Raw genomic sequence first — 14,409 nt, forward strand, 5'->3', positions numbered from 1 at the left:
GTTGTGGCATTGTTATGGACATAACCATAACCATAGAGGTATGGGCTGCAGGTGAGTGTGGTGAAGAGCCTTGGTAAGCAGAAGCAACTCACACGGGACAATCAGTATCCAGCAATGGAGGGGTCCTTGCACTGTGCAGACATTGCTTGACAATACAGGAGCTCGTTTAGGTCGGTGTATCCATCGCTACTACATCACTGTGTTCACAGCAGAAATCTGTTAAGGTAATTAGTGTTAACTGAGATCTTTTTTTGAATGAACCCCTTATTTATTGGATGCTTGGCCCAGACTTGGACTTAAATTTGGCAATCCCCCATCCACAGTGTTGTCCAGATTAACGTATATAACTGTATGTATCCAAAGAGTTCAAGATATAATCCGCACTGTTGGCATGCAAGATGCTTTAAATCTTGATTGTACGTTAGGATATGTCTTGCTCACTGGAGATTTATAGGAACTAGCTGGGTTTGGATTGCTCCTGTGCCTCTCTGCTCTTGCTTGCTGCCTTCCACCATGTAGTTACTGATTCTATGACAGCTTCTAATCTGTTGCAGACTGAAAGACCTTGGAACCGTTCTACTGAGAGCTGCCTCTCCTTAAGTTTTTCTGTCTTGATTGACCATCTCACTCATCCTCATCCATTTCAGTGCTCAGTTGAATTGCTCCAAAGGGATCAGTGATCTGTTTGGCCATTGAGACAGCAGTCTTTGTAGCAGCAGTTGGATGTGACAGACATGAGACTGTGGCGTTGTCACTCTCCTGCTGTACAGATTGACTCCTCATTGTGACAGCAAGGCCAATTCATTTCTGATCCGTGATTCCAGACAAGTTTTATGATGTGCTTGGAGGGGGTAAAATACAGAAATTCGGTGTAGGTGCGTGGGACAAGAAGTTCTGAAACTCATTTATAAGCAATAATGAAAATGAAACCTGAGGTTCTCTGCTGGAATGTGTCTGGAGATGTATCTTGACACAGTTTCTGTTTCCAGCTGCCACTGAGGACAAAGCAACACTAAACTAGGCCTTTCTGCTGCAACTGCATTGCTTCTAATGCATCTATAAGTATTGTGGAATAGCTCGGGGTCCTTTCCAATGGGATACAAACCAACTCCTCTGTGTTCCTGGCAGCCTTGGGGGTGTTCAGAAAACTGTGGTTTTGTTACTCCAGTCTCTTGGGGGAGAAGATCATTGACTAATTTGCTTTGAAATGGAGCCTGGCCTCCGGCTTGCCATCTAGGCAATCCCACTCTGTTTGGTTAAGGGTTCTTCTCTTATGTGGGATTGGGAAGGGAAAAGGAAAAAGAAATACTGGCCTTTTGTTTTGTGGAGATCAACTACAGGGCATTTTGTGGAAGCAGTGGTTTACTTTCTTTTTTAAGTGCACCAACTGTTGCTTTCTTTATCACAAGATCGAGGCATGTGTTTTCTAAAGGGGAAAAGGCTTGTTTTGGTGGTTTCCCTTCAGTTAGCAGTCTGAGGAAGAAGAGGATCACATCAAAATTCTTTACAGTAAACCGGTACGGTGCTGCTCTTTTCCCTCACCATAATCTCCAAATAGTATTTGCTCTTACATAGCGTAGTGTAAAGGATTTGTTAAACCAGCTCAGCCACAATTGCCCAGAGAGGTGGTGGAATTTCTCTTCTTGAAGAGAGAATTCAGAATCCATCTGGGGATGGTCCTGGGCACCCAGCTGTAGTTAGGGCTGCTGGAGCAGGGTAAGGTTGGAGGTGACCTCCTTGAGTCCCTTCCAACCTCAACCATCCTGTGGTTAGAGTGGCACAGGCTGTTCCTTAAGATAATGACTCTGCCATGGCAATTTGTGCCACGTTACTGTGTCAGAAGCCAATGTCCTCTGTGTAAGCTTGCAGCTTGAGGTAACCCAGAAGGGAACTGCAGCAGATGCAGCGGCTGCTGCGTTCAGCAATGGTTCTTGGCCACAGCTAATTGCGCACATACTTCCAGACCTGCCTAAGACTTTGCTCAGGATACAAATGACTGTGCTGACTAATCTAAAGTGATAATATTGAAGTAAATTCAAGCCTAGAGGCCTGAAAGACAACCCTTCATGTTGCAGTGCAGTGACCACGTGAAGCAGAATGCTGCACACTGCCAAGCCACAGTGCACGCTCAGGAGGTGACAGGTCTCAGAGAAGGTTCTTAACCTTGGCTTTCCAGGGCACAAATGTAACACGTCTTTGAGTCATATGGCAGAGTGTATTTTTTTCCTAATAGGCCTATTTTTGGAAAATGGGCTAGAGAGTCCTAGATTAGCTTTAGTATTTTGGATGCTAGTCCTACTTTTGTGCATGCACCCAGATGAATTTTCAGTTTTGATACAAATACGGTACGTGAAGTTTTAAAAGCATTGGATAAACAACAGCCTGTCTGAACATCTCCCAAAAGTAAAGAGCTCAGTGCTAGAAAAAAGGGCTTAACAGGAGCTATTATCTGGAATCTGAAGCAATACATATTCAAAGTAGACATCAAGTGAATGTTATTAATGGAGAGAGTGATGATCAACCATTAGAATGAACTGCTGAGAGTGATGGCTTCTTGCTCTCTTGCTGTCTGTGAGCAAGATGGCAAGTTGACTTCTGGACATAGTGAAGCTGGTAACAGGTTTGTTGTACTTTACACTGGCTTTAGGATAGAGAAAGTGAAGCAACTGGAATGCAGTGGTCCATGCTTATAGACACGTATGTATGCATGTGTGCAGACGTGTGGTAGACCCGACAGTTCCTACTATCTGTCTTCTAAGTAAAGGATTTCAATTTTGACATTTCCTTTTATGTCTAGGAGAAGGTTGGTTTGCAACCATACACAGCATTTGGAATCTGCCTTTAGTATGAATTCAGGAGTGAGGCTGAAATTGGTTGTCCAGCATTTCAATAGCAGGTAGCACAGTGGCATGGGGCCCGTGTCTTCAGGCAGACATCTCTGATACTATCTGTGGTTGGGAGCCAAGAATTTAGGCCCTCTGCTCATGTTTTATTTGTGACAAAATGGTGGTGTCCCCCTTTCTCAAGGACAGAAAGCTTTTAATTTATTTGTAACGCTCTTTTTAAGAACTTACCAAGGAAGGTATTAGTGAAATACAAAGTGCTGGTGTTATTTTTTACTATGTGACTCACTCCGAAATTAAAAAGGAAAATCAATTGCTTTTCCAAATAGGTTACATGAGCCTCATCTTTACCAAGTGACTTCCTCCTTGCTTCTGCAGAGTGCTGTGGATGAGGGTGAACTGTACTTCAAAACATCTAATTGCATACAGTGAGGAACGAAGAAAACTGAAGTGGATCCCAAGAATATATTAAAAATCTAAACTAAAATGAGAATGATTTCATGTCAAGTGAGACAAATGCAGAGTTGATACTCCACTGCTTCACACATCCACTTGTCCTTGGCACTGAGAAAATGAGATTTTTAATATCTGAAAAACAGAATGCCACTAAGGCTCATCCATTGTAAATTTAAGCTTCCTTTATAGCAACTTAAGCCGGGGACAAGATTGTTCATTACATCTGATTCTACAACTGTGGCCATGATTTCCATATTAATATTGAATTTTTTATTATCTGTTCCAGAAAGGAATGGAACTGGTAGTGTTTTCCCTGTGTTAGCAGATAAATTATTTAATGAATAATGCGAAAAGGGCAAAGGTTTGTGAGTTCTTACTTGCATATCAACTACAGCTTGTGGTGACACCTGTTCTGCTGCTGTGTGTTGTTGCTTTGGTTTGTGCTGATGGAGGTAAAGAGAAGGTGATAACTTGAAGAACGTTGCTTGCAGTTGCCTTGCTCTAGGATGAATTTTTCCCTAAAATTATAGGTGATGGGTTGCTTGTTATTTGTCTGATGAACCCTGAATCAGAAAACCATTTCAGCAATCTTTATGTGGGTGCAGGGGAGGGAGGGTGCTTCAGTGCCACTGAACTTCAGACCAAAGACTGTAACCCTTCTCAGTAGCTGTCATTCTGTTCTGGCATCAGACATAGGAAACACTGGTTTCCTCTCCTCTCTGTTTAACCCCATTTGCTTTCACAACTCCAGCTGCCAAGGCAGACCTTGGGGCTCCCTGACTATAGAATCATAGAATGGTTTGGGTTTGGAAGGAACCTTTAAGTTCATCCAGTTCCAATCCCCTGCTATCGCCAGGGACACCTCCCTCTAGCCCAGGTTGCTCATCCAGCCTGGCCTGGGATGCCTCGAGAGTGGGGGGTTATCCACAGCCTCTCTGGACAACCTGTCAAACTGACCTGTCTTACAATCTGGCTTTGCTGTGACAATTTGTGATTGCAGCCACACTGTAGCACTGCTGCCTCAAACAAAGCAAAAACTGAGAGTTTCTTTTATTTACTTGTGAACACTCTTATTGTTTATTTCTGCTCTATCATCCCCTTTATCTGCACTGAGAGACCTGGAGTATCTTGGAAAAGTTCCTTCTCCCTCCTCCGTTCACATCCCAAATCTGGGCTGCATCCTAAAAGCTTTTCATTTATAACATCTGAAGCCTGCACCACTTTTTTTTCCTCTTCCATTAGTATCACTAAAATCATTGTCCTGCCTTTGTCATCTCACACCTGAATTACTGCAGCCTTTTCTTTGGCTCTGTCGTGTTCCAGTTTTAATTCTGTGTTTCATGGTGATGGAAAGTGATCTTTTTTTCCTTTGTGAGTTTTTTTGCCTTTGGTTCTTCCACACTCCTCACCCTCAAAGCGAGTCTTTCTCTGAAGGATTCAGTTCTCTATCGTGAGCCTCTCCGACCTTCAGAAAGTTTGTATCTATTTAAATTTAATTTCTTCCTCTTTGGAAAACAAACCAGTTCTCTCTATTAAACTCAACATTTGGCAATAAGTCAACTGCATGATCTCATATTTTTCTGTGACTGCTTCACAGCAAATGCTTTAAATACTGCTAAGAGATTTAATGGAGAAGTGTCTAGTGGTGCTGAGCCGTCTTGAAAGGTTTGGGGGTGACTGACTTTAGGGACCTGCCAGTTTGTCTTTTCCATCCATCAGTTCTCCAGTAATGTGGTTTCTTTCTGAGGCCAATCACAGCATGACCTGTGGTCTGCTGGAATTGTCCATCACGTCTGATATTGCTCTTGGCATCTTGCTCTTATGGAGGAGGAATAAGGCAACTCAAAACCTAGATGTGGGCCAAGGGAATTGCAGTTGCCACCAAAAAAGGGCAAAGACTATTAGTAATTGGGGACTCCTTCCTGGAAGGCACTGAGGGCCCCATTTTCCACCCAATTAACATCCTAGAGAGATCTGCTGTCTTCCAAGGGCATGTATCAGAGATGTTAAGAAGACTTTCACACCTGATAAAACAAGGTGACTACTACCTGCTTGTTGTCATTCAAGTAGGGTCCCAGGAGGCTGCAAAAAGGAAATTACAGAACATTAAAAGGGACTTTGAATCCCTTGGGAAGATGTTAAAGGGAGCAGGAACACAAGTAGTGTTGTTGTCTGTCCTCTTAACCGGTGGCTGGGTCCTGGTGGTACATTATGGGTTTTGGGTTGAGGGGATGGAGTTGGGATCAAGGTTTTAGGTACTATGATCTGGAGCAGGATGTTGAGAGACCAGGTGTGTGGGCATTGGATGGAATGTAGCTGAGTGTTCTGAGGAGCAAGCAGGCTGCATTTATTACTGGAGCTTTAAACTAGATTCAGTGAGGGAAGGGGATGGAGTTCCTTGTGACAGAGAAGGGCCTGGGAATGCTGTCTTTTTAGGAAACTGTGGAGAAAAGCCTCTCAGTTGTCCAATAGGATCTTGTGAGGACTCCTCAGAGAAGATAACATTGCCAATAGCCCAGCTTAAACCTTCTTGCATCCTCTAGAGATACCTGCACCCTCTGCTTCCCTAAAGTGCTTTATACCAATGCATGCAGCATGGAAATAAACAAAAACAACTAGAGATCTGCATGCAGCCATGGGGCTGTGATCTCACTGCGATCTCAGAGACATGGTGGGACAGCTCACATGACTGGAATGCTGTCATGGATGGCTATGTCCTCTTTAGGAAAGACAGGCTGGTGAGGTGAGGTGGTGGAGATGCTCTTTATGTGAGAGAGCAACTAGAATGTATTGAGCTCCACTTGGGGATGAATCAGGGATCTCCTGGGAGTCCAGTAGAGGGCCACAAAGATAATGAAGGGCCTGGAGCGTCTCCATGTGAGGAAAGACCGAGTAACCTGGGTCTGTTCAGCATGGGGAAAAGAAGACTGAGGGAGAGATGTGATCATATAAATATCTGAAGGGAGGTGGGAGGCAAATGGATGAGGCCAGGCTTTTCACGGTCTGTATGTGTGCAGTGAGCTCTTGTCTAGAATAGGTGCAGATCTTCCCCAAAGCCGTTAGCAAATCGTGTGGTGCGGCAGAGGAAGAGCCATGCTGTAGCATCTAGACCATGCTTAACAATGAGAGCAGCCAACATGTATTCATCCACAAATCCTGGGTGCTGATATTACGGACAATTACAGAGCAGAATAAATTATTCAGTGTACTTCCCCTTATTGCTCAAGTCACTTGTTTTCTATTCCAGCTCACATTCACCTGTAGTCTGAAGTGTAAATATTTTCTCTTGTTCTTCCTACGTCTACCGGGATGTAACATCCTCCCTTTTTCTTTCCTAATGGTTAATACTTTGACTTCTGAAGTACTTTTCAGTCTGTTAGTTTATGAAGAAAGACGTCAGCAGCGCTAGCTGAAGAAACTTCTATTAGGTCATTCCTTTTCAGAACATAGTACCTGTCTTCTAAGCTCTTGGCGGATGTTAGCCAAATAATCCTTTTAATAGCTTTTGTGAGTTAAAAGGGTAGGTAACTGTCATAAGGCTAAATGATTGCTCAGATTAATTTACTTGTGGCAAAAAGAAATCAATTGTAATTTAAATTTTTGCCTGTGAACTGATTATGCTACCAGACGTCAACTTTCTCCTTAGGAATCTACCTGCAGTCTGCATTGGAGCGTGTCTGTGATAGTACGGATTATGTGGATCTGAATTAGTTACAGATTATGGAGAGTAATGGGAATCAGCATGTGCAGCTTTTAATCTGTTTGGTATACACAAGCTCAGATTATTCAGCTGATTGGGCTTGTTTAGATCTTTAAAGCATTCATTTATAGCAGAAGTCATCCATGGGGTGCTTGGATGCAAAGGATTATTTCTTAGACTTTAAGTCCTTTACAAACCATGTCAATTCTCTCACTTGAGGCAAAGAGAAGAAAGACGGTGAGGCTTTAACAGGTCACACAATAAAACATAAAAATTGGAAGTGGGTAGAAGAAAACGCAGTAGTTTGAGGGAACATTTTTCTTAGCTGTGATTATATATAGTGATTGATACCCTTCCCTTTTAATAGAGGATGGATTAGGTGCTCAAAAAGAATCCTGAAGGGGCCTGCGTATTTTTCCTAATGGCATGTGGTTTGGGGCTGCTGCCTGGTAAAACTACCAGAATGTTGCCCTTTATAAGCTGGTTGTGTAATTGTAAGCCAGACAACAAGAAATCAGAATGAATTTGCCTTTCATTAAAATATCTAAAGCTTTTGTTATCTTTTAATTGTGTCTTACAGAATGGTGAATAACACTGAAGACCCCCAAGAGGCTTTATAACGTTCCATCCCCATGTAAAGTATGCTCAGAACTTTTCCAGTAGTGTAAGTACAAGCAAAATAAAAACCAAACAATGACACAGCTACAAAAAGATGCCATCTTGAGCATTGTATTTTTTCTGTTCTACCTGAAAGATGCAGAGAAATGATTACACTGATGACCAACAGTTTGCTAAACTGGGGAGTTCCACTGGTTTGGCATTTGCTAAGCATTTAAACTGGGAAACAGTGGTATGTAGTTCTTCTCTTGGTCTGGCTGATAGTGTCTCTGAAAGAGAAATTCATGAAGTGCTTAGAAACTCAGCCTTGATCAGAGGAGGTGTGCTGTTAAAAGCTGGAGTACTCCATACATCCCCATGGCGTAGCAGAAGGATACCACAACTGTAAGTGTTTAGCACCAATATGGACCTGGTGAAAGGAGATGAGTACACAGAAGTGTAGCACTGTATATCAAAGGCAGAAAACTTAGCATAGCTAACATGGGTAGTGAATGTGCTGGTTCAAGCCACAACTGCTGAATCATGAATCCCAGCACAAAGGAAAGTTATCTAAATCTTATGTTTGAATTTGAGCCTTTTAGTTTGCTCTTTTAAATGACCTCAGTTACAAGTCTTCGATGTAACTGATATCCAGTCTGTTTTCCTCAATAAATGAGCAAATGAATTCAAAGCTTGAAGCTTGTCAGGCTGAAAAGAGTAACTGTCCTGTATTGTGCTGTCCTGCATCCCTCTCACGGTTCCAGTCCTGCATTAGTGTTCTGTGTACCTCTTACAGGCATGACCAAACGTCTAACGGCAAACAGATTCTTGAGGTGTTTTGACCCCTGAGCTTCTGATTGTACCTACTGTCTGACTGCATTACAAAGAGAAATCCTGTCCATAGCAGGTTGGAAGTGGGATGCTGTGAACACAGTCAGATTCATCCAAGATAGATTATTTCTGGGTTGAAGATTATTCAGGTAGTGCATGGGCACTCATAGTGCAAGTGGCAGTGTAAGCACAGACTTCTTTGTAGAGAGTGATAGTAAAGAGTAGCAGCTGACAAGAGCAGCAGCTATATGTTGGAAATTAAACTACCAATAGGCTTCTTGATAGGACCATTAACTAGTTATTTTCCTTTGGTGTCTTAGTCTTCCATTCAAAACTAATGGTTCTTACCCTTCTGACACTCCCCTGTGTTGCTTCCTGTTCTTTGTTTTAGCTGCAAATATGTTGAATTTCAGTATTAAATAGTCACCACTTGAAATTGCAGAGATATAGTTCACAGCAGGGAAGAAATCTGGAGTTAAGGCCACGCTGCCCTGTGCATCTTTATTATGCCACTAATGCAGAGTTTGCAGACTGATCCTACAGTTCTTCTGTGCTTTGTGTGAGCACAAGGACAGCCTGTCAGCCTTAACTTTGAATCAGACTTATAACATAAATTTCCAAGCAGTGAATTATATAGTCTTAATTTCCTGTGCTTCAGCCAGATTTCAGACGTGTCCTGCCTCTGTGCAGTTTTAGTTGGATATCGTGTTCTGCTGCTTCTCGGGATCACTGTGGCATGTTGATGTGTGGTATTAATCAGCTGCCACCCTTCATCACAAAAGCAGTCACTTTTTCCATTGATTCCAGTGTGTGTACAGTTAATACAGTCATTGAGAATACAATAAAATTATAGATGAATGATTTTCGCCTGGGTGAAAGCTGGGATGAAACTATTTAGACAGGGTTAGAGAGCTTTAAATCACAAGAAACAGTCCAAGATGATGCATTGGGTGTAAGGTTTCTGGATTGAACCATAGATAACTTTTTGAATAGGTAAATGGACATCAGAAAGGAAAAGAGGTGGGAAAAAAAACCAGTTCAAAATAATAATAATAATAAGCAGTTTGACAGCCCACGACCTGAGATTTATTGTGAAATCATGACTCATCTTGTGTGTATGTTTATAATAACTTCTTAAAAATAAGAAGTATGCCTTGACGTACTTCACTGGGCAGGTAAAGAAGGTTGTAAAGCAGTATCTTTATAGTAGCAGTATTCAATTTTCAGGTCAGGGTTTTAAAACAAGCTTGAAAGTAAGGTTGGTTTGCGTTAATAAATCTCCTAAAGCTGCCATGGTTAAAGAGTAGTTTGGTTATCCCAGCCATGGGGCAGCATCCTCTGTCTGAAAAGCAAGGGAGGCAATTACCATTTCACGTACCTTAGTTTTATCTGCAGTTGGATGAGAGTGAGTACTTGAGAGGAATTTTCTGCCTTGTGTGAACACGAGACTTGATTTTGGTGTCACAAGAATTAGCTGTTTGTCTGAAACTAAGTCCTTCTATAGCCAACATGAATATATCTCTACTGGTTTCTTCATAAATATAATGGAAGCAATTACTCGTACTTCACAGGATCGCAATAGTATTGATTAATTAATGTGTGAGGTATGACCATTGGTATTTATGTAGCATTTTCAAACTCTCGGGTATGTTTTTTTATGGAACTGGACAGTTTCAACATTGCCACTTAAGGTTTACCTGAATTACATCAGGTCTGTGTGTATGGATCTAACTGCCAGCTATGACAGAGATGTCTCTGGAGTAAATAAAAGCCTGCTGAGTGGAAAGGAAATCAGTGTGAGTAATGCAGATGGAGAACAAAGACCAAAGTCTTGTTATCATTTACGAAAAGCAATGGAAAGAAAGGAACAAATATGTGAATGGTACCAGAATCAGCGCATTGAAAAACAGCCATTGGATTATGGCGGCTTGGAAAGTCACCATATGGCTAAGCTGCCTTAACTGTCCAGCTTCCCTGAAATGTGATTCAAAACACTTTAATTAAACCTTGGTGAAGGAGGCTTCAGCTATCGTGTAAATGGCTGGTGGCTGTAGAAATGTTCAGTGGACATTTTAAGCTTTTATAACTGAAGCATTGTCTGAGCCTTTAGTTTTACTCTAAAATAAACCAGATGAGTTAATCCATGATTCACAGGTAGTCTAAAGGGGCCTAAAAGAAATCTTGTTCCCTGTGTGCTTCTTGTGCCTTCCTCTGTTTTTAGCCAAATTGGCCCGGCCCATCTGTTGGGCTGGTAATAGCAATGATCGCAGCCTTCTCTAAGCTAACACAGCTCACTAACCCAGGCAAAGCAAAGTAGCTAAGGATGGGTTGGTTTGTTTATTTTCCTGACGTGTTGAACTGAGTTGATTTGTTGGGATTCCCACAAATCTCTACAGGAGGGCAGAAGAGCAGGAAGGACCCAGCCCCAACTGCAGGAATGACAGCCATAAAACACCCTGAGTCAAAAGGGATCCTCCACTCTTGTTGTTGGATGCTCTTAGGTCAGCTCACACACCCTCAGGCATCCTCACTGCAGGACTTGCATCTCCAAGTGCTCTCCTTCTACTTTGAGTAGCAAAAAGAGTTTGCATTTACCCCGAGGATGCAAACTGGGTCTTCTCTGTGTCACACAAGAGGAAATCTCCCTAAATGGAATCTAGGCTTCTTGAGACTTGTGTTGCTTTAAGAGCATGAATAAGATGTGTATTTCTTTTTGAAATGCTTTTAAATAAAATAAAACTCTAATATGAAAGCAGCAGTAGCCAAAAGCCCACGTTTTTGCCATTATGATTTATATTCTTCAAGGAGCTCCTGTTATCTATTTTGGAGTTGTTCTCCAGATATAACATCTGTCTTCACCAAGACAGTGTGCCAACAGCACTAGAATAGATCTAATCCCACAGGCTGTTTTCTAGCAGGGGTAAAAAAATGCTTTCTTCTTGAACGTAGAATTGGTGATAGGTACAATTTTGTTACTTGGTGATTTTTTATTTTAGTTTTCTGAACTAACCAATTTCTCCTTTATGAAAGTGGTTACTGTTGGTGAGAGAACCTGAGGAAGAATGTAGGTTTCCGTCATGAGTACTAAAGAACACCATTCTCCTTACGTGTGGAAAAGAGGTGGTAGAAATCCCGCTGATGACATCCTACTAAAGCATGTTGTACAATGCCATGCCTGGTGCCGTAGATGAGCCTTGTAGGACAGTGAGAAGATGTTCAAATTTTGGTCAAGCAGTTGGTTTCCACACTTTCAAAATGCCTCTGTGGTTCTGAACAAGCCGTTTTAGCTTGTTTGATGGTTAGTCCCTTTCTGTGAGCTCTTAGATTCAAACTTTTCTGCCACACAGGATTGTTCTGTAGAAAGATGTGTTTCCAACATTTAGGTATTCCAATGAGCAGATGTGGAAATGTTGACCTGAGATTCTGTCTTGATTTTAACTTATAAGGGAGCCTGTAAACATGAGAGGAGTCAATTCTTTGAACATCAGGACAAGGGGAAATGGCTTTAAGTTGAGGGAGGGAAGATTTAGGTTGGATATCAGGGGGAAGTTCTTTAACTATGAAAGTGGTGAGGTGCTGGAACAGCTGCCCTGAGAGGCTGTGGATGCCCCATCCATCCCTTGAGGTGTTGAAGGCCAGGTTGGATGAGGCCCTGGGCAGCCTGGGCTGGTATTAAATGGGGAGGTTGGTGGCCCTGCCTGTGGTGGGGGGTTGGAGCTTCACGATCCTTGGGGTCCCTTCCAACCCAACCATTCTGTGATTCTGTAATCGGTCAAATTCTGCAGGTTTCTAGAGGAAGGAGAAGATAACGTTGTTTGTACCCCTCTAATTTTTACATCTGGAAAAATATGATTGACCAGTTTACGTCTAGGTTAGGCCCATGTCTCCTTTGTTTTTGTCACAATAGCTGTTTCTTTGTGTGGGCTGAGGAAAATATGTCAGTGTGTTGCAGGGACTGGTGTAACTGGAATTCAAACACAGGAATTCTGCCCTGGCTCTGTTACAGACTTTATGTATATGCAGTTTTGTCTTTAGCTCCCAGATAGAAGAGCTCCTCCTTTGCTCTTTTGTCACAGCTTTGGGTCTCAGTTCTGCACTCAGTTGCCACTCTGGTTTTTCTCTTTGTGTCAGTTCTTCTCATTCCTCACTCTACCCTTGAATCCAGCTTCAGAGTTTGAATTCCTGCCTTGCTGCTGTAGAACTGCAACAACAGTTGGGAGCCCTGATTTTAGGAGTAAGGAACATTAGGGTTAGACAGATAAGGTGTCGGTGTGAATCAGTCTGCGCCTGGAGTAGAATTCAGAAGTACCTGGCTCCCAGCCCTATGCTTAGTCAGAGGTCAGTCTTTTTTGTAAGGCTTGGATTATGGCAATAATTGGCATTTTTATTATATTTTCCCCTTGTAAGATTGATCTTGAGCTCTCTTTCTTTTCCAAAGATGTAAAGTGGATACTATAAAGGGCAGTAAGTTACTCACCGATGTGGAATCAGTGGCAAAACTGCTGGGGTTTGCTTGCTGCCAGTGTGTCAGCACCCAGTAAAAAACTATTGTATCAGCAGTTAAGAATACTGAAAGCTGAGTGGAAAAACAGCTTAAGTAGAAAAAGCGAGTCTGGGTTCTTTAACTAGCTGAAAATCTTGAAGCTTCCTGAAGAAATGCGATGTTGATATTCTGCTCTCAGCTTGCCTCCCATAATTTGTGTAGCGGTGAGTATTTGATTACGTTGGATTTATTTTCAGAAGTTTCAGGCTGCTCTTATTAACTGTCACCATTTTGATCGAAAGCATATGGCAGTGTTCTGCATTCATAAGGCGGCGTTTTGCATTCATAAACAGAACTGGTGACGTTTAACCTCGATAGATCAGCTTGTAGTCTGATTCCACTCCTTGCTGCAAAGTGAGCTTTCCGTTTGCCTCGGATGAGAGCAGTCATTATACAAGCATTTCATTTTGTTTGTGAATCAGGATGAATGGGAGTAGAGTCCTCTTTGAAAATCAGAACCAAGAGATGCAAACTGCAGGAGATAATTATGCTAACGTATGGGTGAGGATGGCTCTGTGTTCGTTGACATGATGAGCACTTGAGCCCTGATTTTTTAATTTTTTATATATATTTTTCCCCTCTCCTGAAAACTGGTACAACTCCACCGAAAATACTGGAGTTGCAACTGATGAGCATAAGTGTTGGCTCAGATGAGTCACATCCTTAATCCTCTTTTGCGCTCCAGAATTCATAGCATCAACTACTGTTTTGAAGGCAGCTTTGCTTAATATGGTACAAAGCTTTGGGCGTTTCTGAAGCGCTTAAATTGGCTGTGAATAAAAGGAGATGCACTTGTTAAGCGAGAAAAGAAAAGGCCATTTGCTTGAATTTCAGACAGCAAGACAGAGCTTTGCCCTTAATGTCCCAGCTGTGTTCCAGCAGGGTCATAAGGCACTTGGTGGTCTCACAGTTGTAGCCTCTGAGCTTGACATGTGGTGTGCAGTGTTTACTTTGTGTGCTGCACGTCAACCGTTGTGTTTGCCACCCAAACCCTATGGCTGAGAGCAGTGTCTCAATGCTCCCTGAGCTCCAGCAGCTCCGGGCTGTGCCCACTGCCCTTGGGACAAGCCCTTCCGTAACTCTCCCCATCACCCTTCCCTTGACACTGCTCAGGGCCCAGCCCTGTCAGCAGTTTGTGCCATATATCAGAGGAGGGTGGAAGTTGATGTCGCTCCCCATCCTGTTTGCCACGGTCAATGCAACTTTATCAGAATCATTGTTAAATCAATTACCAGACCTGGGATCCTGTTCTGAACACTTTGGCTCTAACCCATATCCATATTATGCAAGTTATATCAAAGATAGGTCTCATATTAAAAAGCACAACTGGTTTTGTAAGTGTCTTGAGCTTTCCAGAGACTATTAGATAAAGCAGTGAATTGTAATGAAGATTTCAAGAGGGATCTCAGCAGAAAAGGATCTATCCAGTGTTGTTGGAG

General features: G+C 42.4%; 1 protein-coding gene across 20 annotated transcripts in view; it reads left to right on the forward strand.

Annotated features, from left to right (window-relative positions):
• Positions 1–14,409, forward strand: part of HMBOX1 (homeobox containing 1) — a 100,911-nt gene that overhangs the window by 34,215 nt on the left and 52,287 nt on the right. For 15 of the 20 annotated variants that reach the window (XM_015859742.2, XM_015859725.2, XM_015859730.2 and 12 more), the window contains one exon: positions 7,578–7,663. In XM_015859742.2, coding sequence (XP_015715228.1) covers positions 7,641–7,663 — 23 coding nt within the window. In that variant the 5' untranslated portion in view covers positions 7,578–7,640. Of the gene's footprint in view, positions 1–7,577; positions 7,664–14,409 lie in introns of those variants that run through there. The other 5 variants (XM_015859726.2, XM_032443452.1, XM_015859727.2 and 2 more) reach the window with 1 other exon arrangement.

The sequence above is a fragment of the Coturnix japonica genome, chromosome 3 (genome assembly GCF_001577835.2).
Source record: "Coturnix japonica isolate 7356 chromosome 3, Coturnix japonica 2.1, whole genome shotgun sequence".
NCBI lineage: Eukaryota > Metazoa > Chordata > Aves > Galliformes > Phasianidae > Coturnix > Coturnix japonica.